This window comes from Caretta caretta, chromosome 3 (genome assembly GCF_965140235.1).
Source record: "Caretta caretta isolate rCarCar2 chromosome 3, rCarCar1.hap1, whole genome shotgun sequence".
Classification (NCBI taxonomy): Eukaryota; Metazoa; Chordata; order Testudines; family Cheloniidae; genus Caretta; species Caretta caretta.
In genome coordinates this window covers 22,450,454-22,477,687 of record NC_134208.1, presented here as the reverse complement: position 1 = coordinate 22,477,687, position 27,234 = coordinate 22,450,454, and the positions used below count along the sequence as shown (strand labels likewise).

The 27,234-nt window shown below is 39.8% G+C and overlaps 1 protein-coding gene across 10 annotated transcripts in view; it reads right to left on the bottom strand.

Annotated features, from left to right (window-relative positions):
- Nucleotides 1-27,234, bottom strand: part of PUM2 (pumilio RNA binding family member 2) — a 107,656-nt gene that overhangs the window by 23,495 nt on the left and 56,927 nt on the right. For 4 of the 10 annotated variants that reach the window (XM_048845582.2, XM_048845581.2, XM_048845576.2 and 1 more), the window contains exons 9-14: nucleotides 25,067-25,203; nucleotides 22,080-22,218; nucleotides 8,640-8,783; nucleotides 8,417-8,449; nucleotides 7,289-7,570; nucleotides 1,704-1,940 (exon numbers count right to left, since the gene is read on the bottom strand). In XM_048845582.2, the coding sequence (XP_048701539.1) occupies nucleotides 1,704-1,940; nucleotides 7,289-7,570; nucleotides 8,417-8,449; nucleotides 8,640-8,783; nucleotides 22,080-22,218; nucleotides 25,067-25,203 (972 nt within the window). The remainder of the gene's footprint in view (nucleotides 1-1,703; nucleotides 1,941-7,288; nucleotides 7,571-8,416; nucleotides 8,450-8,639; nucleotides 8,784-22,079; nucleotides 22,219-25,066; nucleotides 25,204-27,234) is intronic. The other 6 variants (XM_048845574.2, XM_048845577.2, XM_048845579.2 and 3 more) reach the window with 4 other exon arrangements.

The window sequence follows — 27,234 nt, the reverse complement described above, 5'->3', positions numbered from 1 at the left end:
CATGTAAACTGATCGTATCTGAACTGGAAATGTTTGAGACAAAGTGAGCATGGAAGCTCATGGTCCATTTTATAAAGTCACTTTTCAGAATATAACTTTATGGTCTCTACATACTATTTAGCCATTAATCCAGAACGCTATTTTAACAAACAATTGTGCTTAGCCCACATTGTCAGGCAGACAATCTAAACTGTTTAAATCCTGTGTTTAACACAATTTTGATGACAGGTGTAATCCTTGATACTGATGGCACTTATATATTTTCTCAAAACTGGAAAGGCTCCTGTTATTTAACACAGTTCACTAAACATACAGATATCAAATTTACATATATAAATAAAGCTCCTCAAATTTTGGATTTAAATTATAGCTTTCATTATTAGTGAAAGCTCTAGTTAAAAACTGCAAAATGGTTTCCTTGATAACACCATTGTCAGATACAATTTTCTGAAAAGCTTCCATTTGGGCTGAAACTTTCCGTGCTTGATCTCAGCCCAAAAGGTGCACTTTATAGACATAAAAAAGGAAAAAAGGTTAAAAAAAATCAAGTGTGCTAAAATGTCCCCTTACCCATTTTTTATTTAGAAAAGTCAGGATATAACCATAAAGTCATACTAAAGGGGGACACTAAATTGTAAATGTATTGTATATTTCAATTATGCTTAACATGAATACATATACCACTTAAACATTTCTTGCTTCAAGAAATTTCTATTTCCCTAGAGCTTCAGTTCACAAATCTTCCTGTTTTACTTTGTACCAAAACATAAAAGTGTACAGGGATTAAATTGTCTACTGTCTGCATGGATGGACGACTGTGTACAGTAGTCAATGGGGCCAAGTGAAATTCATTCTAATAGTTATGTGCAATCATGCATCCAAATGTAGAAAACCACAAAAATTTACAGCAAAAAAGGGGAAAAGGTTTTATGAAGTAACCCTGAATTAAACACAGGATCTTCCACAAATATACCTGTTTGTGGGTTTGGGTGAGTGTGGTGTTTGTGTTTTAAGATCAAGCCACCACACATGTTCTTACTGGATCAAATATTTCTAGAACTATTGTTAACAAAGAATTTGAAAATAATACAGAGGGGCACCACAGAAAGAATGCATTATGGATCTATAGCCACTTGATTTTCTTCATCTGCTTGGTGATAATCCTTGATGTCCTGGCAAAGTAGCTGACCTCAAGACAGCAGACTAATTGATTCAAGATGATCCTTCAATACATTCAATATTGTGAGCTTTGCTCAAGTTTTTCTCCTAACATTAGCTATACCAGGTGATAGTGAAAGCTATTTCACTATCAAACAATACATTTCCTCATCTTAAAGGGTCCTTTATAAATATGAATAGTACACAAATCACAAAGAAGAATAATACACTTTTGCCTGTTGAACATAGTAAAAAGGAATATATACTACAAAAATTGAGTTGTCTTACTGGGCATCAGACCTTTCTTTCTACTTTTCGCATCTGAAGAGTGGTAGAAAATCAATTGTTGGCTCCACACTGCAAAAGGCTGTGTGCTCTCCACTGTCACACCAATGAGAGTTTGAGTGCACTCAGGACTGGGCCCTCTAATTAAAAACTGTCGGACAGCAAAGATAGTGTGACATCTTTTATGCAACATACAATATCTTACACATATAGAAATACACACACACATACAAACAAAAAGGGTTTTGTTTTGTTTTTACCTAAATGCAAACTGGATGAGGATCCATGTGATGAAAGTGATGGCGGTGGCGTAAGTGAATGTCCTGGAGTTTGGCTTGGCAGAGGCATGCCTATTGGACTTGGAGAGGAGGAAAATCCCAGACTATTGTAAAATGGCTGCCCTATGGGTGCTAGGCTGCTACTAGATCTTTTGTACAAGTCAGAACTAGTAGATAGAGAATCTCTCCTTGTGGCACTACTACTTGCAGAACTGCCAACTGAAGAAGAAATAAAAAAACCCTAATTACATACAGTGTCAACTGAATAAAACCTATCCCCAACTACAGCTGGGCAATAACAGATGTGATCACAATAACTATAACAATTGTTATGATAAAGACAATTACTGTGATAACCGTACATGCTTTTGAATAAATCACAAACGGGTATAAACATACCACAGATAAGGAAGTATTTTACTCAATGCCCAAATCTTTTGACATTTCACTTCAGACTTTTTACTGGTATATTGTAGTACTATGTTTTAGTGTCCTCACTTCAGGCTTTGGGACCAGCAGTCAGAAATTTCCTACACTATGCTTTATATGGTTCAGTGGTGCTGAAAGTATTGCCACTAATATCTGCAAAAAAAATTCCCCACAGGAAATAATTCAAGTTGGTGCCACTTGGTTTCAGGAAACAGGCTGGATAAAATAAAAGTATTTGCTTAAAAGCTGAGAAAATAAAATAATGAATCTCCTTCACTTTTGCCCCAGCTGCTACTGAACTTCTCTTCTTTGTCAGACACCTCTTAGAACTGTGGAAACCAACTGGCCATTCTAAGAAAGTAATTCTGCTAGAGTCAGTTTTCAAATTCTCTGAGAGAGTTGTTGGTTTTCAAAGAGAGAATATTTTGGAGGAAGATCATAAAGGGATCTTATGATCATAAAGGATCATAAGCTGAAAAGAGGAGAAGCAGAGCACAGGGTGGGATAAACAAAATAAGGGGAGGAACTGGGAACAGCTTTAAACGCTATTGTGGTATTGCTTGAAAGTAAATTACGGACTAGAAGCTTAGGCTAAATTGTATTAGTGTATTGTATTTCTTAGAATGGCCCAGTAGTATCAGCAGGCTGATGACCATTCTAGGATAAATGAAGGGATACATATGAATCACCATTTTACAAACTAAAATATTCTGTAATGTTATGTAATAGTGAAATGTTAAAACAGAGTTCTTGTTTTAATTTTGGAACATTTCTAGCACACTGGTGAACGTAACTAATGCTGCTGCACTTCCAAAAGTAATGAGCACATCTTGAACTCAGTTTGGCAAATTGATTTTTATGTCAGTTTAAAAAGGACAGGATCAAAGCTGACAGTTTTAAGCTCTGACATGTATAAATATAAAAATAATAGGTGGGGCAGGTAGCACTGCAAACTATTAAGGTTGCCCGTCAATTCCTAGGACTGGAAGCACCATGTATTATTATTACTACAAGATCCTGATTTTCAGTTGCTTTTAAGTTTACCAAACTTTAACCATTTGGGCTGAAATTTTCCTTGCTGCATTCCTGCCTCAAGCTGAATTTTTTGGAAAATTTCATTCAGAACAGTTCAGCCATTTCAGAGAGACTGGGGTTAGTGAAGAATATGCTTTATTTATGTTAAATTCTGGCAACTTTTAAGAAGCTCTCGTATCCCCAAGGTTTGGAACAGAAACTTTAAATTTGGCTGAGGGTGGTCTTTGTGTCAGGGATGAGCCTTGTTGTCCCTGTAAAAACTGTCCAGATTTGTTCAAGTTATAAGCCTTTGGGGAAAAAAATAGTTTGCATATGCTCAGTAGAGACTAGAGTATCAGCTAAAATCTCCAAAAAGTCTACACTAGGCATATCCCCTCCCCCAAGACCAAGCAGGACTTTCCACGCAACTTCAGCTCTAGGCTGTTGCATGCTGTGCCTGGGCTGAACACCAGAACTGATAGTCTGGAGACTCTCTTTTCTGCGCTCTTATTGTCTCCTGCTGATGGGCCCAGGCACTGAATGGGACAAGAAGGCTTGGACTGGGAGCTCACTGGGCAAGGAGAAAGAATCAAAGGAGGCTGGAGATCAGAGGAGATGCCAACGTGGAGACTGGGACAAGGAACTGGGGGGCAGACACAAAACACTGACACTAGAAAAGAAGCCCAGGGACAGAGACATATCAGACAAGGAGCTAGGGGAAAGGGGGGGAGGAGGGGAGGGCACAGAATGGGACTGGGCCTAGCTAGGTAAGGAGACTGGATATAAGGAGCTGGGGGGGAAGTTAAGAAACCTGGGACGAGAAGTGTGAGGAGCAGAGAATGGGTCTAAAGGTACCAACCCTGCTGATGAACGATATGGGTGTCTACTTGATGCAATATGATTGCATTTTGGTTTTTTAGTTTACCTTTTTAAAAAGTAAGAAATTGCATACAAAGAACTACATTAAAATAATGTTATTAAGGTTGCAAGTGCAAGAACTCACAAGTCAGGAAATGCCAGAATTAAGGTTGCCTAATTTGGCCCCCTTGGGAGTACGCATTACAATACAATCTTTAATTACATGATTACATACTATTTTTTCCACTACCTTTTTCAGTGCATAGAGATGTCTTAATGAGTAGCTATTCAATATTTTGTTTTCCTCTTATTGTTCAATAGGTGATCCCATATCTTATTTACTACACACAATTTCCGCATCCATTTTTCTGTGGCACTTCTCACTATAGGATCTGAGTGCTTCACAAAATTAATGAATTTATCTTCACAATAGCTCTGTGAGATGAGTGGGTGTATTACCCCATAGACTTCAGTTGCAACTGTGAGTGCCCAGCATTTCTGCAAATCAGAACCCAATGTCTCAAATCCAGCATCAAGAAACTGAGGAACACAATTAATGACCACCTTTGAAAAGTTTGATTTAAGTAACTTGCCCAGTATCACACAGGATCTCTGTGATAAATGCAGGAATAGAATCCAATTCTCCAGGGCAGCATTCAACTGCCTTCACCATGAAACCATGCTTTCTCTTCCTGCATTCCTCTGCCTCACTACACATTTTCCAACTTCTACAACAAACGAAGAAGGGTTGTACAGACTTTCCTTCACTATACAATCCTGATTCATCCCCAAAACCAGGTCCATCTAGTGAACTGAATAAGGTAGGGGTCCTGTGGAATAAATAGGTCATAATCATGTAATTAAAAATGTAGCATAATGCATGTGCAGAAGAGGGCCAAATTAAGGGTGCACAAGCAACCTTAATACTGAGCATTTCCTAACTAAGTGCTTGACTTTGCATCCTTAACAATGTTCTTTTAATATAGGTTTGTGTGTGTAATTTATATACGAGAGCAGAGTAGTACAATTCATAGTCATCACAAGCATGCCTGCCTCTGTTTGCGCTACTTTGTTTCCCAGCCAGTCAGTTAGGATATTAGGTTTACCACAGATTTACTTTGGAGTGCTTAATTAGTTTGTTAATTTTTTTATTTTTACAGGAAAGAGCTATGTTTTTGCCTGTCAGTCTTCATTCTTCCCATTTAATTAGTACCCAGGTCTTGCAAGGCACTGAGTGGAGACAGAGAGAGAAGCTCAGTACTCTGACAAGTCAACTATTAAGCAAATTCCCCTTTAATTTGTGGCAAGTATGCATTAACATCATTTTACATAGGAAGGGGTTCTACAGTTCAGTTATCAAAGCTGTTATAATTAGTATTTTTATCAGCAACTATATAGGTTTTAAAAAAGGCCGTGGTTTGGTAGGTATGAACTATACTTGGCACAAGGGCACCTGAATATATTAGGTAGCAACTCATCCTAAGGGTTCCTCTACACTTCTCAAAATACAAAGCACAGACTGCTTCTTTCCTCATGAAGGGCTCACCTGTCAGTAAAGTCAGCTGGAGTAACGATTGAGAGATTTCAGCATCTTGGGGCTGCAGCCAAGGTACCCACTGCTATACGACAGAGGGCTCAATCTGTTGACTTTCAAAACATGCTGGAAGGGTAATTTTTGCCTCAGTGGTGGGCCGATATGTGGTTGACATTTATTTAAGTTGTGGGGTTGTCTTTTTGATGCTGCTGCTCAACAAGTTGTGAATTTAAAAATATTCTACATGTTTAGAGATTTCCTACAGGGTTTATATCTTGTACATTAAAAATATATATATATACACATACGATTCACTTCATCAGCCAATAAAGCGCAACCAAATCTGGAGCAGAACAGGGCTGTTTAACAGTACACAGAAAGATTACAGAGTGGTTCAGCAGAGAAATCTACATTTAAAAGTTTAGAAATGGGAATGCACAATTACTTTGTAATTAAGGCCCATCTGTATCAACACTGCTTGAGATCATTTGAGAACACAACTGAATACCCTTCTAGTTTTTTGTTTTTAAAGAAAGGGGTCATATTTGGGTGCTCTTAATTCCCCCAAAATTGGCATAATTAAAGGCCAGATTGTAAGCTTTGATTCTAGATTTCCTGGCTTTAGTAGTTTTATCACAATGAATGTTATTCATATTCCTTAGTGGAAAACAATGTTGACACAATCTGTATATATGCCATACTTAAAAGAATACTGTTGAAGTGTGTAAGCTCAAAATTTTGCCCCAACATTTATTCATTGAGAACTGCATGCAATTGTTAGAGTGTTCTACTGATGTTACTAAAATAAACTTAGTAAGCAACCCAGTGCCATAAGTAACTAATGACTAATGGATGTATATAGCTGAGGAAGAGATTTTCTACAAAGGAGTTGAGTTTCCAGCTTGTAGAGTTGATGAAGAAATGATTTGAACAGGAAAAGCTACCTTTCCATGTGCTCTTATGTGAATAAAAAGAGTGTGTCAAGTTTCTACTACAACTAAAAAAAATCAAGAACATTATGGCTGTGTGTCATATAGTGTTTTTCAAAATAGACAATTCAATTTTGGGACATCTATGATAATGATTAAGGCCACAGTCCTGTCAAGAATTACAGGCATGCTTAACTATACTTATCAGAGCAATCCAAATGAAGACTATGAGACTACTAACTGGAGTAACTCTTTGCAGAATCACAGCCTAAGGCCCTTTAAAATATCATGTAAGGATGAGCACAACATTTGGTCATATCTGGTGTGTGAGTGTGAAATACTATTTCAATCAATAGTTCTAAAATAATTTAAAAAAAATTTCAAGACATAAAAAGCAAGTTACACCTCAAAAGCGATGGGCTAATCAATGGTTTTATAATATTTTTAAAAACACAAAATGCAGTATTGCCTGAGCAGCTTTCTAAAAATAAACAAACACAAGAACATTCTAGACTAGTATACAGTGCTTATTATAGGAAAGTAATTTTTGAGAGGTTTCTGACTGAGGTGTATTTTTTTATATTACTAATTTATTAAGAGAACAAGTTGCTTCTTATACAGAAGGCCTAGTGGATTAAACAGACTCTTGCTCTTCTCTCTAGATTATGTGGCTATTTTTGTTTTAAACCTAAATAACCTATTTTTCAAGTTCTATCTGGAAATATGTGTGGAAGCAAGAGTCATGTATTTTTTCCTTAAAGCACAAATCTCATAAAATCTCCTCACTATGTTAAAGAACCTACCTGATGAGCCAAATCCGCCAAGTGCAGAGCCGATAGCTGCTCCTAAGGAGCTGCTACTTCCAAAGCCAAGAGATGTACTTCCTGGTTGGCCAGGACCATGTGAAAAAAGGGAACTGCTCTGGGAGTTATTGGTCAAAGAGTTACTGCCATAAAATGAATTAGATTGTAGACTACTATTTGTTTGCTGCTGCGGCTGTTGTGGTTGGGCACCAAGTGGCCGAAATAGACCGTTCGTGGCTCCCGCGAGATTGTTTGCTGTTCCTCCAGCTGAAGCTGCTGCAGCTGTAAGACACATGTTTTCAATCATCATAACGGCTCTCTAAAACATTTTGACCTTGCAAATGGACTATTCAGATCTAATCTTATGTTCATGGATCCCTCCCAAAGAAGTAGATATGTACACCTTAAATTAAGGACTAAAATATACTTTGCAATACTGTACAATCTTGATTATCCAAGGGAAAAAATGATTATTTTTGGATAATTGAGGCTGTGGGAAATTGTCAATGCAATTCAGAAAATTTTCAGTGCAGACATGACTGTGCAGAATGGGATTTTTGTAATCAAGGTTGGGATAGCAGTGTTGTAACTAACAATTGAAAGATGCCTTCATCTGCAACTGTCAAAAATGAGCTCTGGATAAAAATAAGCAGCTGGAGAGGGTCAACAAAGTCTTATTTTCTGAGATTTTCTACAGGTTCATTTTGTCCATCTGGTGCCAGGAGTTACGATTTGAATTTTATGGGAGCCACAAGCTAATGCAAAATGTACAATGTACTAAAGAAACGAGCACCAGACCCTACAACTATTGAAGGGTAGAAAATAGAACTAGAACCTTTTGATGTCATATTAAGTTCTCCCTTTCTTCCTATTACCTACTGTACATTTTAATCCTTGCTGCTTTCTCCATGAGGCCCCAGGGCAATCCATAACCTTCTGCCAGGCCGAAGCAATGAAATGGTGCTTCCTTAGGGAAAGCATCCTTTTAGAGACTGATGGGAAGTGCATGTATATGCATGGGGAGAGGGGAAGGAGAGAATGCACTCTTTTAGAAGCAGTAATATTTGCAGGGATGTCCCTGTATGTATATGGGGAGAGGGGTGAGGAAAAAAGGGAGGGAAGCTATACCTTTGAGAAGCAGCAGCATTTGCAGGGGTGTGCCTGTATGGGGAAAGGCATGAGAGAAAAAGGAAGGAGAGCATGTATGATATATCTTTCAGAACCAGTAATCTTTGCAGGGTTTACATAGAGTAAGTACCATAATTAATACTGGATATTCCTCAAAAAAGATTAGAGTGAGAAGTTGCAATATAAAACTTGAAAAAAAATGTATGGCAGGTCTAATACTTACCTGCTTGTGCTGCTGCAGAACTAATTATAACAGGAGTTGAGGCCACCAATCTGACTGGTGCTCCAAGGCCAGTTCTTGCTCCAGGGCCTACTACTAAGGCACCAGTCTGATCATAATAGGCAGTAGGGGCTAGTACTTGATAGCCTAGACAATACAAAATAAAATGTTTACTAGTAAAAACGTGTTTTGGGGGAAAAAAGCACAGGTCAACATCTCTCCTCTCCTTGAAGAATTTTATGCCAATGAACAAACCCAGAAGGCAGTATTTTTGCAATATTCCCTAAATGTCAACTAGATCTCAGGTTGAGCTAAACATCCAGAAAACAAATTTTGAAAATAATTTTCATGTATATGTACATTTACACTGGAAAAATGTCAATGAAACTGGGAAGCTCTAATATTATACATCCCAAAGAAGTTCAAGAGCTTGAGCTTCCCTAAATTGAATTGGATTTTTATTTTGAAATATCGATTCTCTTTAAAAATAATTTTTTCCTATGTGGCATTGAAGTTTAGAAGCACTATTTTTTACTTTCAATGTTAATAAACAGGTTTCTGATTCCAGGGTTTAAAGAGCAACATCATTTGCCATAGTTGAGTGGAATCTTCTAATCTATTTCTTCTTATACTTTTAAATATATTTTCTATTTCTTCCATTCTACCATTATTTGCGTGTAAATAAATATATAGAGAAAGAGCTAAAAAACCCTCACCCCCATCACCGCACACATACCTACCTCTTAAGTTAAATTAGGCGTGGGATCGAGAGTTTCTTGCATTTCCAGGCAAAACCACATTTAAAATCCACCCACAAAAATATTTTGGGGGAGGACAGTTCCTGCAGCAGTACAGGTGGGAATATTAAAATTAAGTGCTGGAATTAAAATGACTCTGTCCTAGTCAGTTTCACTTTGAAACTCTGGAAAATATTTTTCCTACAAATGAAACTGATTAAGTTTATGTCAGTTTCATTCTGGAATTCTGAGGTTTGGGTGGGGGAGTGGAGGGGGGAAGAGAGAAAACAAAAAACACTTAAAATGAATGCAGAACAGAGAAACAAGGGACACAAAAAAGGAGACTAAGCAAGAATAAAAGGAGGCATGAAAAGGAGAGTATGGCTAGGAAAACACATCTCTCCCTTTCTCTCTCCAAACCAAAATGCAGGGACAGGAACATACAGATATAGAGTAACTTGTGTCCACTACAAAGTACCTAATATCTGAGTCAACATAAGGGCCTCAGAAATGGAAAAGGAGGAACAATATATAATTCCAGAAAGGAAGAGGGTAAGACAGAAAAAATAAAAGCAATTGCTTAAATTTATCTAGGTATGTATTTAAACAAAATAAAATCACAGAGATCATTCCATATGCTCCTCCCACACGCAAGCAAGCTGGTTCAAATATATATAACTGGGGTGGCCAAACTATGGCTCTTGTACAGTTAAAGTGCGGCTTGCGGAGCCTCTCCCCACCCCTCCTCCCCCATTCTCCACCTACCAGACTCAGAGGAGAGTTCAGGGCTTCTGCCCTGCAGGAAGAGGGGGGTGGGTGGTGCTAGGGGCTTCTGCAAAAGATGACTGATGCTTGGGGGGGAGGAGGGGGAGGGCGCCCACAATTTAAAGGCCCCTCCCAACAGTTTGAGTCACAACCCCCAGCATGCCTCCCCCACCTTAACAGCCCCTCCCTGCAGCTTCCAGGTGTTAGCTTTGCCTGGAGACGCAGTAGCAAAACAGCTGTAAGCTGCAGAGAGGGGCCTCTGCTTTAGCTCTGCAAGGAGAGGTAGTAGCAAAAGCAGCATCTCTTTGGCAGCTCACAGCTTGCCGGCTGCCATGCAGGGAGGGGTCCCAGCAGAACCATGTGACCAAGCAGGGCCAGCAAACACTGGCAAGAATCAGGAGGGGGTGACATGATGCCTCTGGCTTTTGCCCAGTGGGGAGGGGGAGTTCGGGACTTCAGCCTCAAGCCCTGGCAGTCACCTCCCATGGAGCTGTAGGCCCGAGACCCCCCATTTCCACAAGTCTGAAGCCCCAAGACCTAACAGTCACACCCCGTCTCTCGAACATCGGAAGACCGTCGTATGTGGTGAAGAGGGTCAGTAAGTTTGGCCATCCCTGATATATACTATCCCTGATATATTGCAAAGGTTCCAAAAAAAAAAAAAAAAATCAAGCACTTTAAAGTTAGGAAATGCCAGAATAAAGTTACCTGTGCAACCTTAATTTACATGATCATATACTATATTTCCACAGGATCCCTGCCTCATTCAGTGCACAGGATAGATGGTGTTCCTCAAAAGCGTAACCATTCAGGTTTTTAACTCTTTTCATCAAATGTGTTGTCTCAGGCTTTATTTTACATACCCCCATCCAAACTCTGTATTGAACACATAATCAGTAGTCTCTGTATGGGTATTTCTACAATATTCCTCTCTGTAGTATCTGAGTACTTCACAAACATTGATGAATTTACTTTGACAACACTCATGGGAAGTGAGGTCCCACTGTCATGAGTCCATGAATGTTGGCTACTCAATGCGAGATATCTAAGGTCTGATCTTTTCACAGTACTTCACATTTTTACAACTCTTGATATATTCAAAGCACAGGTCCAACCAACTTCAGCTTTAGTAGTGAGTGCTCAGCACTTCTGCAAATCTGACCTCGGGATCTCAAGTCAGGTACCCAGAAGAGGAACACACAATTAGAGGCCACCTGTGAAGTTTAGTTTAAGTCACTTGACCAGCACCACGCAGTAACAGGGATAAAATCCAAATTTCCAGCACAGTAGTCAACTGCCTAAATCACAGTATCATCCTCTCTCTTCCTGTAGTCCCATTTCATTCACTCCACACCTTTCAACTTCTGTAACAAATAATACAAGGATCCTATAGACTACAGCTACATTCTCCCTCACCTCAATTCATCCACAGGTCCATCCTGTGCACTGATTAACACAGAAATCCTGTGGGGGAAAATACTGGGAGCATGTAAATAAAGACTGTAAACTGAAGATGGCACAAAGAAGCTGAATAGAGTTGCACAGGCAATCTTAATTCTTGGATTTCCGAATTCGAGCGCTTGATTTTTCAATCTTGATACTCTTTTGAGATAGTTTTCTTAAAATGTCATTTCTTAAGCATTTAAAAAGCAAACTGAAAAACAAATTCCACCATGCAGAACCCCGTCAACCCCCATGAGGATCATCAAAGTTCAGCACACACCTCCTCCACTGGAGCAATAAGAGCAACCCTGAGTAAGTCTATCAGCAGACTTCTTACAAGAGAGACACTTTGCAAGTGGATCCCCACAGTGAATGGCGAGACAGCAGAAAAATGATGAAACTCTAGAATGCTAGGTTCAAGGCTATGGAGGGCAATGTGCTATAGAGGTTATAAACCCTTATGCTGTGTCCCTCTCTGCTCCTATTGCCTGCAGCATGTCTCTATCTCTACCCCTTATGCACTCCAGTCAGGCTGCTTCCTCCGCCTCTTCCAAAATGACAGCAGAGGAAGCATTGAGAGCATAGGAAAGAGTCTCCCTGCTCTCAGTTCCAGTGCCTGGTGCCACTACAGTCCCGAAGACCAATTTAAAGGAAGTCCTGTTCAGCTCCTGAAGCTGTGGACTAGTGCATGCTCAGTGCCCTTGGAATCTTTGGAGAATATTGATGCCAACTCTTACAAGCCTGCATTTAGCATGTGCAAACAACAGTTTTCAAAGGCCTAAAATTCAACTAAGTTTGGTCAGATTTTCACAGGGGCAGCAGAATGTACCTCCTGCCAAATTTTGAGTCCCTGCCCCAAGCCAAGGAAGCACCTACAGTATTTCAACTAAACAGGAGTAAATGCTTTTTTTCAAAAACGTTGGCGAAGCAATGCATTTCCCCCTAGCCTTATTCTCAGAACTGGTGGAACTGTTTTTGCTGAAAATTTTTAAAAAAATTCAACTTGAGGCAAACACCCAGCATGGAAAATTTCCAGCCTGAACAGTTACAGTTTGGCAAAAGTTATATAAGCAACTGAAGACAGGGTTGTATAATGTAAAGTGTTGGACAACCTTAACTATAGCCTGTGCTGCCAGCTCCACCTATAGAACTGCTGTGCTGCCACAGGCTTCACCACTATGACCGCGGCTTTCCTACGCTAGAAAAGGGTGAGGCTTTCTGACTGCACTCAGCTTTAGTGAAGTTCTGTAAAGAATGCAGAACAGAATATTAGAAGGTAAGTGATATAAAATGCACAGCAGAAAAACACTCCTTACAATGTTACTATACACATTTATTACGAACATTAGTCATAATGATCCAACTACCAGTATTTTCACCTCCCTTTTATTTACATGTCTTCCAATGTATTCAAGCATGGTGGACTTTTAATTGATTACTGGTATGCCACAATAAATCTACTTTTTCAGAACTAGAAAGGGAAAAGGTTACTTACCAGTACTTTTGTTTATTTGAGTCTATTGTTTTTGCATATCCATACTTCTGAAATGATGCTATAACATCAACATGCACACACCCCACATGAGCATGTAAACAGTCACAGCTCTCTAGATGGTTTCAGGCTTACAACACCTGTATATGTATTTTTCCCAAGCAAGAGTGGGGGGAGGTGTGCAGGGAAAGGAAGTTCTATGTGTACACAAACTTGGAGTAATACAACGTGTTAACATCAGAGCTCAAAAACTACTTTGTATTTCAGATTCACTAAAATAGTTGACTACCATGATGTGTTATTTCTGCACCATGTCCAGGTATGAAAACAGATTGGAGATGTCTAAGGAACAGGAGGATTCCACATGCTGTTCGTATTTGCTTGTCACTATCTTATCCATGTCCTCTGGCAGTTTGCTAATGAGCGATAATCGGCATGGGAATTAGTGTCAAGAGACTGTTTCCTGAGAAAAGAAAAGGAGTACTTGTGGCACCTTAGAGACTAACCAATTTATTTGAGCATAAGCTTTCGTGAGCTACAGAAAGGCTTGCACTAGGGATATGTTTGAGATCTGCTGGCAGTTAGCACCCCTCCCCCCCACATTTTTGTGATGCATAAATGATCTCCACCAATAAAAGGCCTCAGCATTACCCACTCAATCTCCTCAGACATAAGGAACAGGGCCCCAGTGACTAAATTGCTGAGAAGATCTTGTTACGTATATCTAGAACCTTAGAACGAGACACTATGTAAACTGTATTCCCTCCTGCCTTGACATCAAGACCATCCTGCATCAGATTTGCTGGAGAGAAACTGATAAGATTCAACATGGCCTCCCACCTATCATTTCTCTCCCTCCTCCTGTCACAGATCTGTGGTTCCTTGCCTGCTCTCCTCCTCTAACCTCTCCCCGCACCTGTTCCAGTGACCACATGATCTCTCACATCATGATCTTCATTGCACCTATTCATCTTGCTCCTCAACTAGATCCCTCACTCCCAGCTCACTGCCTTCACAATGCAAGCATCCTGTGATCTCCTCATCCATAAGATAAAAGCTGCTTCTCTAACACCATCTTTAATCCTCTGAACACAAGAATGCCATCTACTACTGCTGCCTCAAGTTCCTCTGCACCATTTGATTTCCTTGCAGTCTGGCTTACCCACTCTCCACTCCACTGAAACTGCTTTCACAAAGGCCAAAGACTTCTTTTCACCTGAAGCTCATGGCTTCTACTTCATCCTTAGTCTTCATCACTTCCCATTATGATTTTGAAAGCTCTGATCATACCCACCCCTTTCTTGAAATCTGATCCCTTGGTTTTTGTACCTCCATCTTCCGTTTATCCTCCTATCTAGCTGCATGGAGTGGAAAATACAGTAGACAGGCATATGTACACCGTACATGAAAAGATGGGAGTTGCCTCACCAAGTGGGGGGTCAGTGCTAACAAGACAATTCAAGTGGGAAGTGGGCTATTCTCACTTGGAAAGGCAACTCTCATCTTTTCATGTACTGTGTATATATACCTGTCTACTGTATTTTCCAATCCATGCATCTGATGAAGTGGGTTTTAGCCCATGAAAGCTTATGTCCAAATAAATTTGTTAGTCTCTAAGGTGCCACAAGTACTCCTCGTTGTTTTTGCTGATACAGATTAACATGGCTACTACTCTGAAACCCGTCCTCCTATCTAGTAATTCTGTCAGCATTTTTTAAATGGCGTTACTCATCCTTTCCTCTCCCACTCTAATCAGGGAAGCTACAGTGCTTTGCCTAGGCCCACTCCTTCCTCTCTTTACATCATTTCTCTAGTTGATTACACAGCTTCAATTGCAATCTTTACACCTACAACAGGAAAAATCTACTGACCTGTCTCATAGACTCATAGATGTCTCCTTCCATCCAATCCCATATCAGAGCCCATCATCTCTTCCTGGACACCTTACTGTCAATTTAAATTTAACATCACTAAATCGGATCGTCTACCTTCCTAAATCCTTCACCACTGCTTCTTTCTCAATCACTGTTCACACTATCACCCTGCATTCTCTCATTCTGGAGGTCATTTTAGATTCCACACTCTCGACTTTGATCTACGCATCCAGGCTAGTCTAAATCTTGGTGCTGCTTCCTTCTCAGCATGTCCAAGATCCACCCTTTTGTTTCTGCATAGTAAGCTAAAATGCTCAACCAGACCCTCCTCATCTCTGTTCTTGATTACTGCAACCTTCTCTTCTTTTCGCTCCTGTCATAAGGATGCCCATACTGGGTCAGACCAATTCCTCTGACAGACACTTCAGAGGGTAAGAAAAGAATAGAGCAGTTATCAAGTGATCCACCCCATTGTCCAGTCCCAGCTTCTGGCAAACAGAGGCTAAGGGACATCCAGAGCATAGGGTTGTATCCCTGATCATCTTGACCAATAGCCATTGATTCACCTATCCTAACTTCCAACTCATTTGTTGTTCTGACCATGTAATCCAACATCCACTAGCTACTCTTTCCTCACATCAAATTCAACTTTCTTGTCCTTCACTATTTGGTTATTTCCTTGTCATCTACTTGCCTGTCACTTTGCCAGTGCTGCAAGCCTCTGTCCACTTCTGCCACAACTATCTTTGTGTTTTCTTCCATGCTGTCTTTTAAGCATGGGCCGCCCATCCCACCACAATGTCCTCCTTCAAATCCCTCAAGACCCATCTCTACCATTATACCTATGGAAACTGTCAACGGAAAAACAGATGGCTATTGGAAACTGATGATAGCTATTATTTATATCCTATAACTTAGGCAAATGTTTAAAATGACTGAACAAATCAAGTTATGCACATAGGGAGTCGAAGTAATGGCATGTTCTTTTTAGTCTTACTCCTTTAGCTATTCCCTTCAATTGTTTGTTATACCAACTAGTTGAATCTTATCTCAACTGAAATGTTAAGCTCTTCAGAGCAGTGACCCCCATTCTTCTATATGTATAATCATCATCTAGCAGAAGGGGTCCTGTCCCTGATTGTGACTTCAGAGCACTACCATAATATAAGCAGTACAATCTCCCTTTGCTGAGGCAGGTTGTAGTGTCATGGGATAGCCTATATGCTTACACGGATTCACACAAGCACTTTATCCAGGACCTTGTGTACTATTTGAATTTAACTGACGGTCAAAGACCCTGGGATAGAGTAAAGCATCTAATATGAGATGCAAAAACAGTCTCTCCACCCCGGCCATCTCAACACTACCAAGGCTCATGCTGCACCAAGTCACCAGCAGCAGACCTGTACTAAAACAAGGACAAGATGAGTTAACGAGGCAGATCTTGATGATTCAGTCAAGACTGGACACCTCATCCACGATCAGACCATGGGTGACGATAGTTTTACTGACAGATGACACTGCATTAATCATGATGTGATGAAGTTGAGACCACTCTACTCTGTGAACGCACATCTGAGACTGTCCAATTTTTATTTTTTTTAGATTTCCTGATACCGAGTAATATTGTCTACACACTAAAATAAGTAGACTGAGCTAAGGTAATTGTACAGATTGAACCCCAAACTCTCTTGGCTTTGGTGGTTTCGAACAGAACTAATATTTTCACAAGATGTATTTATTTTTTAAAAGTCTAATACAAATAAAAATAGAAAAAAATTACTGAACTAAAAAGTAACTTGTATTTGAATTGCTTCATTTTGTATTCAGGATAATAGGTTTTATACATTGTGCTTCCATGTTGTGAGATTTAGAAGTCAAAGATAAATCTTTTATAAGTGTTCCGTATGGAAACAGTTGAAACAGTAACAGCGCTACTAGAAACCACATGTATTCACACCACACTTCATAATTAAACTAAACAAATGAGTTTAACATGAAAACTGTTCTGAATACAAAACTGAATAAAACACCTGCCTTTAAAAAAGACTGCATTAAGGTGAAGTTTTTTATGCATGTGTGTGTCCAAATATGGTCTCTGAAACAGAGTTCTGAAAGGTTGGAAACTCAAACAGGAACTAAAAAAATCCTTGTAAAATATCCCTTTCTTTTCTCTCCTTTGAAGATCGATTTTAGCTTGAACTTAGTGCATGTTGCTCAGTAAAGTTAGAACAGATCCAGTTAAAGAGATCAGAATGGAGCTAGCTGCTGCTACATTGTTTTAAGAACTTATAGGGCCAGTTTTCACAAATTAAACACAGGCTAATGTGTGCACCTCATTTATGTGCAAATACCCTGTGTGTGTTAACAAAAATCATGTAACTGGTTTTATATGTGGTCACAGAGCTGCAGATTTTGGAGCCTGCATGCCCTGAATGTATTCACAGATGAATGTGTGGATGTCATTATGTATGACTAACTTTGCAAACCTGGCCCATGGGGTTTAACATCTCAGGCTAAACTCTATCTACAGATAGAATTTAGCTTACCTGATCATTTTCTTTTAGTAGCTTATCTCCTCTTTTATTACTAATGGAGTAATACATTAGTAGAATTTGGAGGCAATCCAGTGTTATTGCTGGAGGCTTCAGGATTAAGCCCCAGCCTTCAGCTCAGGCCACCAGAATTCTTCCAAAGCTGTAGAAACACTCCAGCAACTGATTACCACCATTAAGATGAAGACTTGATATATAATTGCCTTAAGGATAATTAAAATGTTTAAGTCTCCCGTTAGAAAAAAAATTCAATTTGTTACAAATTATATTCCATACATTTATCAGATTACCAAGGTGGGATGAATGAGGAAAGAAGATGCTAACAGAAATAAAACTGTCAGGTATTAAATTTCTCATTCTGTCACATGACTTCTCTCCTCAATTCATCATTAATGGGAAGTAGTGAGCTCTGAATCACAAAAGCATGTGTGCATGCAACCACATGAGAGAGGTTTTATTATTAAAGTAGAATAGGCTGAAAAGCAAGTTACCCACAAGAGCTTTGTAATTTAAGGAATTATGTGGAAGTGAACCCTGTAGCATTTGTCTACCAAAGAATCCATCTGCAGAGGAATGGAAATTTATTTGGCAAATCTTCCTTGGATTAGGCTCAAATCTTCCCCCAAACACACAGGCACAGAGCACCACTAGGAACCTCGTAAAAGGAACTTCAATTCTTATTCTACAAATAGTTTCCCAGATGCCTAACATGCTAAACGGTGCAGTATTTTAACATCTTGCTGGGAAACACCAGAGAGGCTTGAAGGAACTGGCATTTTGGATGGAATGAGATGAACAGGGTACAGTTGGCCAGTGTACTTCTCACGATTGTGGGAAGGAAGCATGTGTATGCATAGGGTATTTCCCTAGGCTGTTTACAGGTGAGACATAGCATACATTCATGCTGGCCTGGGGACTACCCAATTGAGGACAAATACCTTGCTTATGGGAGTGGCCTGACAGATGTCACTGGGAGCCTGAAAGGATGCCTGCTTACTCCTCCAGCTGCCTAATACCCATGTTAATATTTTAGTAATTATCTAATACCATTCAGAACTTCATTCAGTAACTCAGCCCTGGTCTACACTAGGAACTGGCATTGGTATAGCTACATCTCTAACCCATGAGAGACACAGCTATACCGACCCAACCCCTGCTGTAGACAGTGCTAGGTTGAAGAAGAATTCTTCTGGTAACCCAGCTACCGCTTCCCAGTGAGGTGGATTATGCTGATGGGAGAATCACTCCCCTTGGCGGAGGTAGCATCTATAACTAAGTGCTATAGTGTAGACATACTCTCAGAGTTATTTTAAACAAGAGAGGGGATTTCTTTCATAGAATTACAGGAAGTAAGATAGTAAAAAAGCAAAAGAGGCAGACTGAAAGAATACCTCCATCAAACGCTATTCAGGGCTTGTCTACACCTAAAATGATGCAGCGGTGCAGCTCCACCCTTGCAGTACTTCAGTGAAGAGCTACCTATGCTGACAGGAAGGTTTCTCCCATTGGCGTAGGTATTCCATCTCCCTCAGAGGTGGTAGTGTGGGAAAATTCTCCTGTCAGCCTAGCGCTGTCTACCCTGGGGGTTAGGTTGGGTTAACTGTGTTGCTCAGGGGTGTGGATTTTTCACATCCCTTAGTGATGCAGGTATATAAACCTAACTTCCTGGCTATGTTCCATCTAATTTTTTCCATCCATGTGTGGAATGAATTTTGATATGTGCACCAATATTGAGGTAATGTGCGGACGTGCGCCACCAGTAGAAACGAAAAAAATCTAGATAAAATATATATTTTTAAAAAGTTACCATAGGGATTACTCCAGCCAGGACAGGTTAGGCATTTTAGAACTCACTACTCAAAGAATTAAATTTAAGCATAAGAGAAATAAAATTATGAAATGCATACACCAGTCAAAAACTAGAACAGCAGCACTTTGAAATAATAAAATTACAGAGAATATGTGTGCACTGCAGGAAGTACCACCACCAATTTGTGTTGGGAGGTGTGTGTGTGAGAGTATGTATATATGTGTGCTAGATGCTGGGGAAGTGTATGAGAGACTGTACATGCTCTCTTGAAGCAGAGGGGCACTCACCAGAAGGCTCGTTCAGACCGCAGCAGCTGCTAGCAGCTCCATCCTGCTCCTGAGCCTTGTCCCCCCTCCCGTGGTCTGCAGAAATGGGGTACATGGGTGGTGGGAGACACCCTGACATCAGCACCCCACTTCTCCCTCCACTCTGCACAGCAAGGAGGGCCCTGGGAGCAGCTGGCCAGGGGCTCCAAGGCAGAAGGTAGGAGCAATGCATCTGCAGAGCAGCGTGGGGAGGGGCACCTGAACAAATGTCACCAGATGTGTGCGGCTCTGCTAATCAAGTGTTCCAAGTGCGCTGCACTTAATTGACTCTTGGGCTGCCGCACAGCTTAGAGGGAATACTGTTTCCCAGTGTAGACCAGGCCTCAGAGAGGGAAATGTATGAGACTTTTCAATGTAGAGGACATCTAGATAGTGGCCCAGCACAGACATGAATGGTGAAGCTTTGTTTGTGCCCTAAGCGAAGTCTGAGAGTGGGGGGAAGAATCTAGGTTCATGATGGTGCAGCTCCATGGGGAACGTAACCTTCATGTACCTCTGTTCTGGTCACAGATTGCCTATTGTGCAGCTTATGCTTTAACGTGGAGCCATCCTACAGAGTAGGGAAAGAGAGACCCCTTCCTGCCTGAGCCCCATGCCCTGGCAGAGTGAGGGTCTATTGTCTGAAAACCAGAAAGGTGCAATTCCCATTAAACTGGTGGTTGAGCATTGCTTTACAGGAGTGACGGGCTGCATGCTGCAGCGTGGATGAGGGAGGCGCTGGTTAGCCTGCTCCACAGCACTGTAAATGCAACTCTGTGAGAAGAGTCCCAGCAAAGACTTCCTCAGCATGGAAAGGCAAAGGAGAATGGGTTTAAACCCTGATTTTTATCCCACCTAACAATATGACTTGTTACATTAAGAGTGGGATGATTATTTTGTTTTTTGGAACCCAAAGTCTCTGGAGTTTGCAAGACTCACAACTAAGCAGGCTGTGAGGAGTTCTCTCTGCGGGAATTCACATGCTCCTGGTTGAACCTCCCACAGTGGAGAAGCAACTTCTGGCAGGGGTCGAGGCCCTACACACCTGTCCCTCTCAACACCCACATCCTGGCAAAGTGCAAAGAATGGTGGCTTGTTGTAGTTGCGTATAACCTGCACTCTCATGCCCCATCTCCTGGCAGAGCACAAGAGTCAGTGGCTTGTGGCAGCAGGGCACAAGCTGCCCTTTGAGGCTCCTGAAAAGCTGCTTATAGCACTTCTAACTTGGCTCAATGCTTGCAGGGCATCATCGCTTGCTGTTATGAGGGGAAAAAGGAGCCTGATTGAGAGGTGCTCTGTCGGAGAACACAAAGATTAGAGACTCACTGCTCCAGTGATTCCGCACCTTAGGTGATGGAGAGAGCAGCTAGAAGCTGAAATGAAATCACCACTACATGAAAACAAATTGAAGTTATGAAACAATCTGGCCAGAAGAAACTGAAAGGACAACCTGTTCAGCTGCTGGAGTTAAAAATATTTGGTGGTCTGAGCTGAAAGGGGGCTTAGTTCTGCAGCCTCCACCAATACTGGACTGCCTCCAAATTCCACAGGTGAGGGGCATCACCCCAATAGTGATAAATGAGAGAAGCCACGCAGTATGCAGCCATGATGCTACTTCCATCAACTGAGGGTAGATGATAGCACTTTCTAAAATTAAACTAAGAAGAAAAAGAGGAAAAACCTCAAACATGTTTGTACTGACATGAGGGCAAGGAAAATGGTTAAGTTGTTCTGGCTCATGAAGTTGTACCAAAGTTCTGAAACTGTTCAACAGCAGTTTTGATCTTTTACTGCAATGCATTGTGCAATTTATCACGCACAAATAATGAGAATGCACTAGGATGAACGTTATGAAGCATACACTATTTCACTGCAGAGAGTCTAAAGCTCTGGAGACTGAAAGAAGTTTAAAATGTGCAGCTTTGTTTTAATTCTCTTGCAAGCCTCATAGGTACCAAAAAATGCAGAAGATCTATTTCAAACCCATCATCAGAGGTAATTAAGCAGTTTCCATCATTTTAAATTCTCCTTTTCAGCGTTGTTAAGAGTTATGTGATACAAGTATAAAATTTATTCTACAATTCTTTTGGCATTAGCGGCAGTGACAATTCTGAGTTTTCAAGTAGATAGTAACAGAATTCCTTTGGAACTGCATATCTATGGGGCATTATCCATTTATAAGATTTTTTAGATGTACTAAAAACTAAATACATTAACTGTAAAGACAAATATATTTAAAATGATATAACAGCTAAAAACAAGTTGAAAGAAAACCTCTAGTATTTGAAAAACTGTGTCAAGATTTTACCCAAACTAAACAAGCATAAAGTTGTACAGAGATGAACGCCAAATACCTATTACAAATATAACAGAATTTTAATATATAGTTAACTTTATTTCTAATAAAACCAATATTTTAACTCAAACTGATTTTTAATTTCCTTAATCCATCAATTATATACCTGGCATGCCTGTAGCAAGACCCTGACCAAAAGCCAAAGCTGGATTTGCGGCCGCAGCTGCTGCAAGTGACTCTGCCTGTTGCCCTTGCTGACCCTGATTGGGAGTAAGAGGGCGCTGACTTGCTCCAGCACGCAGAACCTACAAAAGACCAATATGATACTATTTTCTTAAAAACTGAGTACAAAATCAATTATACGCTATAAAAGGCCTAGGACAGCTGGTTTGTGTATTTAATGCTTTTTAGTTCTGAATTTAATATTCTGAATACCCCACCTTAAAGTGCATAAACATGTAAAAGTGTAACAGGTATAGACTACTTTGCTGAAAGTATTGTAGCACAAGGTTCAAGGATTGCCTTGGGTCTTTTGCTAGCCAGCACAATAGAGATCGAGAATATTTTAGAAATGGCTGTGATTCTAGAAGAAAGTAAAATTGTAAAAAGTCCTCCTAAATCTATAAACACATCTGTGAATCCAGACAATTTATTAACTGAAAACCAATCCTTACCTGACAAGCACATAATATAGTAAAAATAAATAAAATAAAATAAAATAAAATCTTTACCCTCACATTCCACCAATTTAAAATTTTTATTCCTGGACATTCCATAACTTGAAGGAATTTATCTTATGCTTTGAAAATTTACCAATTGTAGTTTGTAAATACTTACCTAACCTATCCCCCACCAAAACTCAAAACACATCCTTTATCAATATCCAATCTTCTGGAGGTTGATAAGTGAACTTGATTTTGTTTCAGGTTTTTAACTCCTCTACCCAATTATGACAAATATGCTTTATATCTTGTCACCTATTTGACAAACAGTCCTTTTTCCACACACAAATTTGGAAAGAAAAATGCAGTTTAGCTAGTCTTACACCTATGTGTTCCTGCACAAATATCTTGCATGCAAATTATTTATGGGAACAACTGATTTTAACCTAAACTTTTTAGTTAGGCAACCCACCAACTGCATTTTGACCTTTTTGGGGACCCACCATTTATTTATATATTCACACACACACACACACAAAACTACTGCGTGCTAGGAGCTGTCACACAGGGCTGGGGAGCACCATTTGAACTGGGGAGGCCCTCCTACCCTCCCAGGCCTTCAACCTCCTAATCTCCCTCCTTTCCACTCCACTCCCCCACCAGCCCAGGCCCCAAGCTCCCTGCACGACTAACCACCTCCCCACCCCAGCCCCTTTGCTCTAACTCTTGAAGCCTGCCCCCTCCCTGCAGCACCAGCCAGCCCCTCTCCCCAAGGCTGCTGACTGTCCATTTGCTGGCTCTGGCCACTTCCTCCATGCTGCTGCTGCCTGGGACCTGTTCCCTGTGCTGTTGCCCCAGATTAGCAGAAGAGAGAGTGTAGAGATAGAGCACTTATGGCAGACATGCCGTGTGTGTGTGCGCGCACGCGCTTAAGGTGTCTGAAAATAGCTGGTGACCCACCTAGACCCTTCCTGGGACCCAGTATTTGGGAAACAGGGTTAGATATTCATTCAATAGATGAGAAAAAATTCTGCAAGGAAGAGAGGCTGTTCAACTCTCAAGATAGTTCATCAGTGACAAGTTACGACTAGGAACTGCTTTAAATGGGAGGGAAGATCCAGTTATATAGGCTTCTAAGGTGAGGGTGCAATTTTGGAATTTGAGAGAATGGAAATTCAATAAAAAGACATTACTAGTAAATTATATATTGGCTAAGGATGGCATTGAATGTTTTGTTGTTTTGAGGAAAGGATAATAAAAAGTATCAGATACATAGCCTACATAAGATTTATTTTTGTCTTTAGGAAACATTTTTGTAATGGCTTCAAGCATTACATCACAATTGCCCTCACACAATGAATGGGATTTAAAAAAAAAACATCATAAAAACAAATCTTATAAAAATGAAGCAATCTTGAGTTAAAGATTAATGAAATTAAAGTAGTAAAAATAGCATTTCAATAAATAAAATGGTGAGATTAATTTCAGTGATATATTTTAGTTACTATAATTTCTTGATTTATCAAAACAAAAATAACCCATGGCAGGACACAATGTCAAAGCACATTATCTTCCTGTATAGAGCAACGCCAATGGAAAAACTAGGATTATTTTTTAAAATTAGAGAGAAAAACAACCCCCCCTCAACAATATACTATTTTCCAATAGGTGGAAAATTACTAGAGCTACTACAGCACAACTGCACCCTGCTGCAGCACTATAAGAAGAACTTCAAGAGGATGTGGCAGTCTTTATCCCGATTTCTTTTCTTGCTGTTGACTGTTAAAATCATTTTAAACTTTGTATGAATGTTTGAGAGATTATTCATGCAGCACTAGTTACAAAGGGCTTGTCTACACTCGAAACACTACAGCAACACAGCTGCTATGTCACTGTAGTGCTTCAGCGCAGACACTACCTATGCTGACAGAAGGGTTTTTCCTGTCAGGGCAGTAATCTACCTCCCTTACAGGCAATACCTTTGACCTAGCACTGTCTACACTGGGGTTAGGTTGGCTGAATTACACCACTCAGGGTGTGGATTTTTCACACCCCTTAGACACATAGCTGGGTTGCCCTAACTTTTTAGTGTATATTAGGCCTGAGCATTAAAACCCACCTTCAATTAAGTTATAGCAACCCAGACGAAGGAAGCAATTTTTAATGTATTCTTTTTAATTAGGATTGCAACAGTAGCCAAATAAGGAAAAAAATAAAGATTAATTATGCAGCAGGTGAAACTTAAAAGATGCTGATATAATTGGTAATATGAATGAATTTAAGAAATGAGAACTAGTCAAATACTAACCAAAACTTTTGGTATACAGACTGTTGAAAAGCACAAGAGAAAAGTCTAAAGAGTGACATGCAATTTTTGTTTACAGTTCCTGTTGAATTTGTTTATAAACTGATATTTTGAAGTAGCAAACCTTATACAACTTTTTTTTTTTTTTTTAAAATACTGTTCCTCTGCATGAAGATTGTACTCTACCTGTTGCTGTCCTTGTGCTTGTGATGCTGCCTGTTGATTTGCTGTGGTGTTTGCAGCTGTAGCTTGCTGCTGAAATAAATTGGCTGGATATACTCCCCATGGTACTCCATAGTACTGAGGAGGGACCACTGCCGGACCTAACAAAACACATTATTTTCAATTTACTGTTGTTCATCAAAATTATTATTATTCATACTGCAATAGCACCTATAAACTCTGATCAGGATTTTCACTCTACTGTGCTAGTTGCTGAATGAACGTCACACAGAAGACATCATTATCCCTAACACAAATTAATCTACTTTCAATTTTACAAAGAGAACTTGCATTGTCATTGTCAAGAGCTCTTAAATAAATGTTAGCAAAACCAGACATGTATCTATTTTAAAAGATCCACTTGATTCAACTAATGAGCTTCATTTTAACCCCCCTTTTCTGGTCTGAAACATTAACAGAAGAACACAAGAAAGGCTGATATACTTAGAACAAACAACAACTACCCGTGTATATGAAAAATATCAAGTCACTGTTTCTGTTCTTTGAATGCAGCCATTTGGTTAGACAGTCAACCCTGACTAAGTTTTAAGCACATAACTGATAACTCCCATAACAATTCAAAGTTGTTCAACTGCTGTACCAGATGGTAGCTTACACCCAACTCTTGATGAGGGACAGCAGTAATTACTTTCTGGACACACTTTATATTCAAGTTACTTCTACAAATAGTTTACAAAAGGTTAAGAAATGATGAACAGATATTTTAATAAATGGTTAATCAATTGTTCCAGAATGAACTCTAGAACAGGTGAACTACCATCATGGCCATCTACAGCACCTTCTACTGACTTGCTCTTAATCATCTATAACCCATACGTCCTATGCTGATCTATAACATGCTTTTAACATCTATTAATTGGTTATAAACCATTTATAACTGAAACCTTACTACAAAGCATGACCCTACTCTGCAGGGATAGGACTGAGAAAAATTACTAGTTTTGGAGGTCAAATTTGGTTGTTTCCACTGTAAGGAATTTTTCACAAGCTTTATCAAAGTTGCTGAGGGTTGGACGAATCACTTTGCAAATTGAAGCTACTACCACCAAAAAAAAAGTGTCCGTGTTCCTGGTCTATTGGCGTTGAACAGATCAAAAGGAAACATTCCAGTTTATGAACTTCAGTCCCCAATTAGTTTATTAAGTAGGAGTTCCATTTTAAATGTAAATGATCACCCTATAATCCAAACAGATACATGCATGTGGTCAAACAACTTCTGGGAGTGGGACACACAAGAGGGTTCACACTGTAACAATAAACACCCTTCTGGTAGACCCTTGTAAAGTTAGAAACACTTACATAACATTCAGTAGTCAAAGCTTACATGTAAAAGTATGCTCAAAGTCAGTTTTATCCCACATTAACAAATCACTTCACATTCCACAGGATAAACCCAGCCTATCCTGCCTAAACCAAAGAGCTTCCCATAGCAACTTTCTTGGTCTTTTTTCTTCAACACTCCTGGTTCTACACTTCCTCATTCTTTATCCCTTTTCTTGTTTGCAAATACAACCCTGCGATTTTCCTTTGACACTCACACATGATAGATCACATCCTTCAAACTGGGCTGAGATACTGTCTTAGCTTTTGAAGCCCAACATTTCCAGTCTACTTGTGATATAAAAAAACCTAGCAGTGAAAGGCTCTTAACCATCATTTCTAATCACCTTGCTCATCAAATGCCACAGTTCTCATGTATTGTGTGCATATTTTAATATTCCTTTCCACCTCCATTACTGGGAGACAACAAACTTAAAATCTAAACCTCTTTCCAAAATGTCAGAAGCAGTTCCAAATACTCCATTTGCCCTGAGCACTCTGCAATATTTGTGGTTTTACATCAGACCTTCCTATTTAAAGGTATTTTTTCCACATCCTGTTGCTGTGTGAAAGACTCATGCAAACAGGGAATACACTGTCTACTGGATAGAGTACTAGACAGAGATTCAAAAGGCATGATTTTCTAATCTCAGTTCTATCAATGACCTGTTGAGTCACCTTGGAAATACACTTAACAGCTCATGGATCTCAGTTTTTCCATTTTAAAAAAAGGAACAACAATACTTAATCTTTTTCTATAATTTTCAGATACAATATTAATAAAAAATATT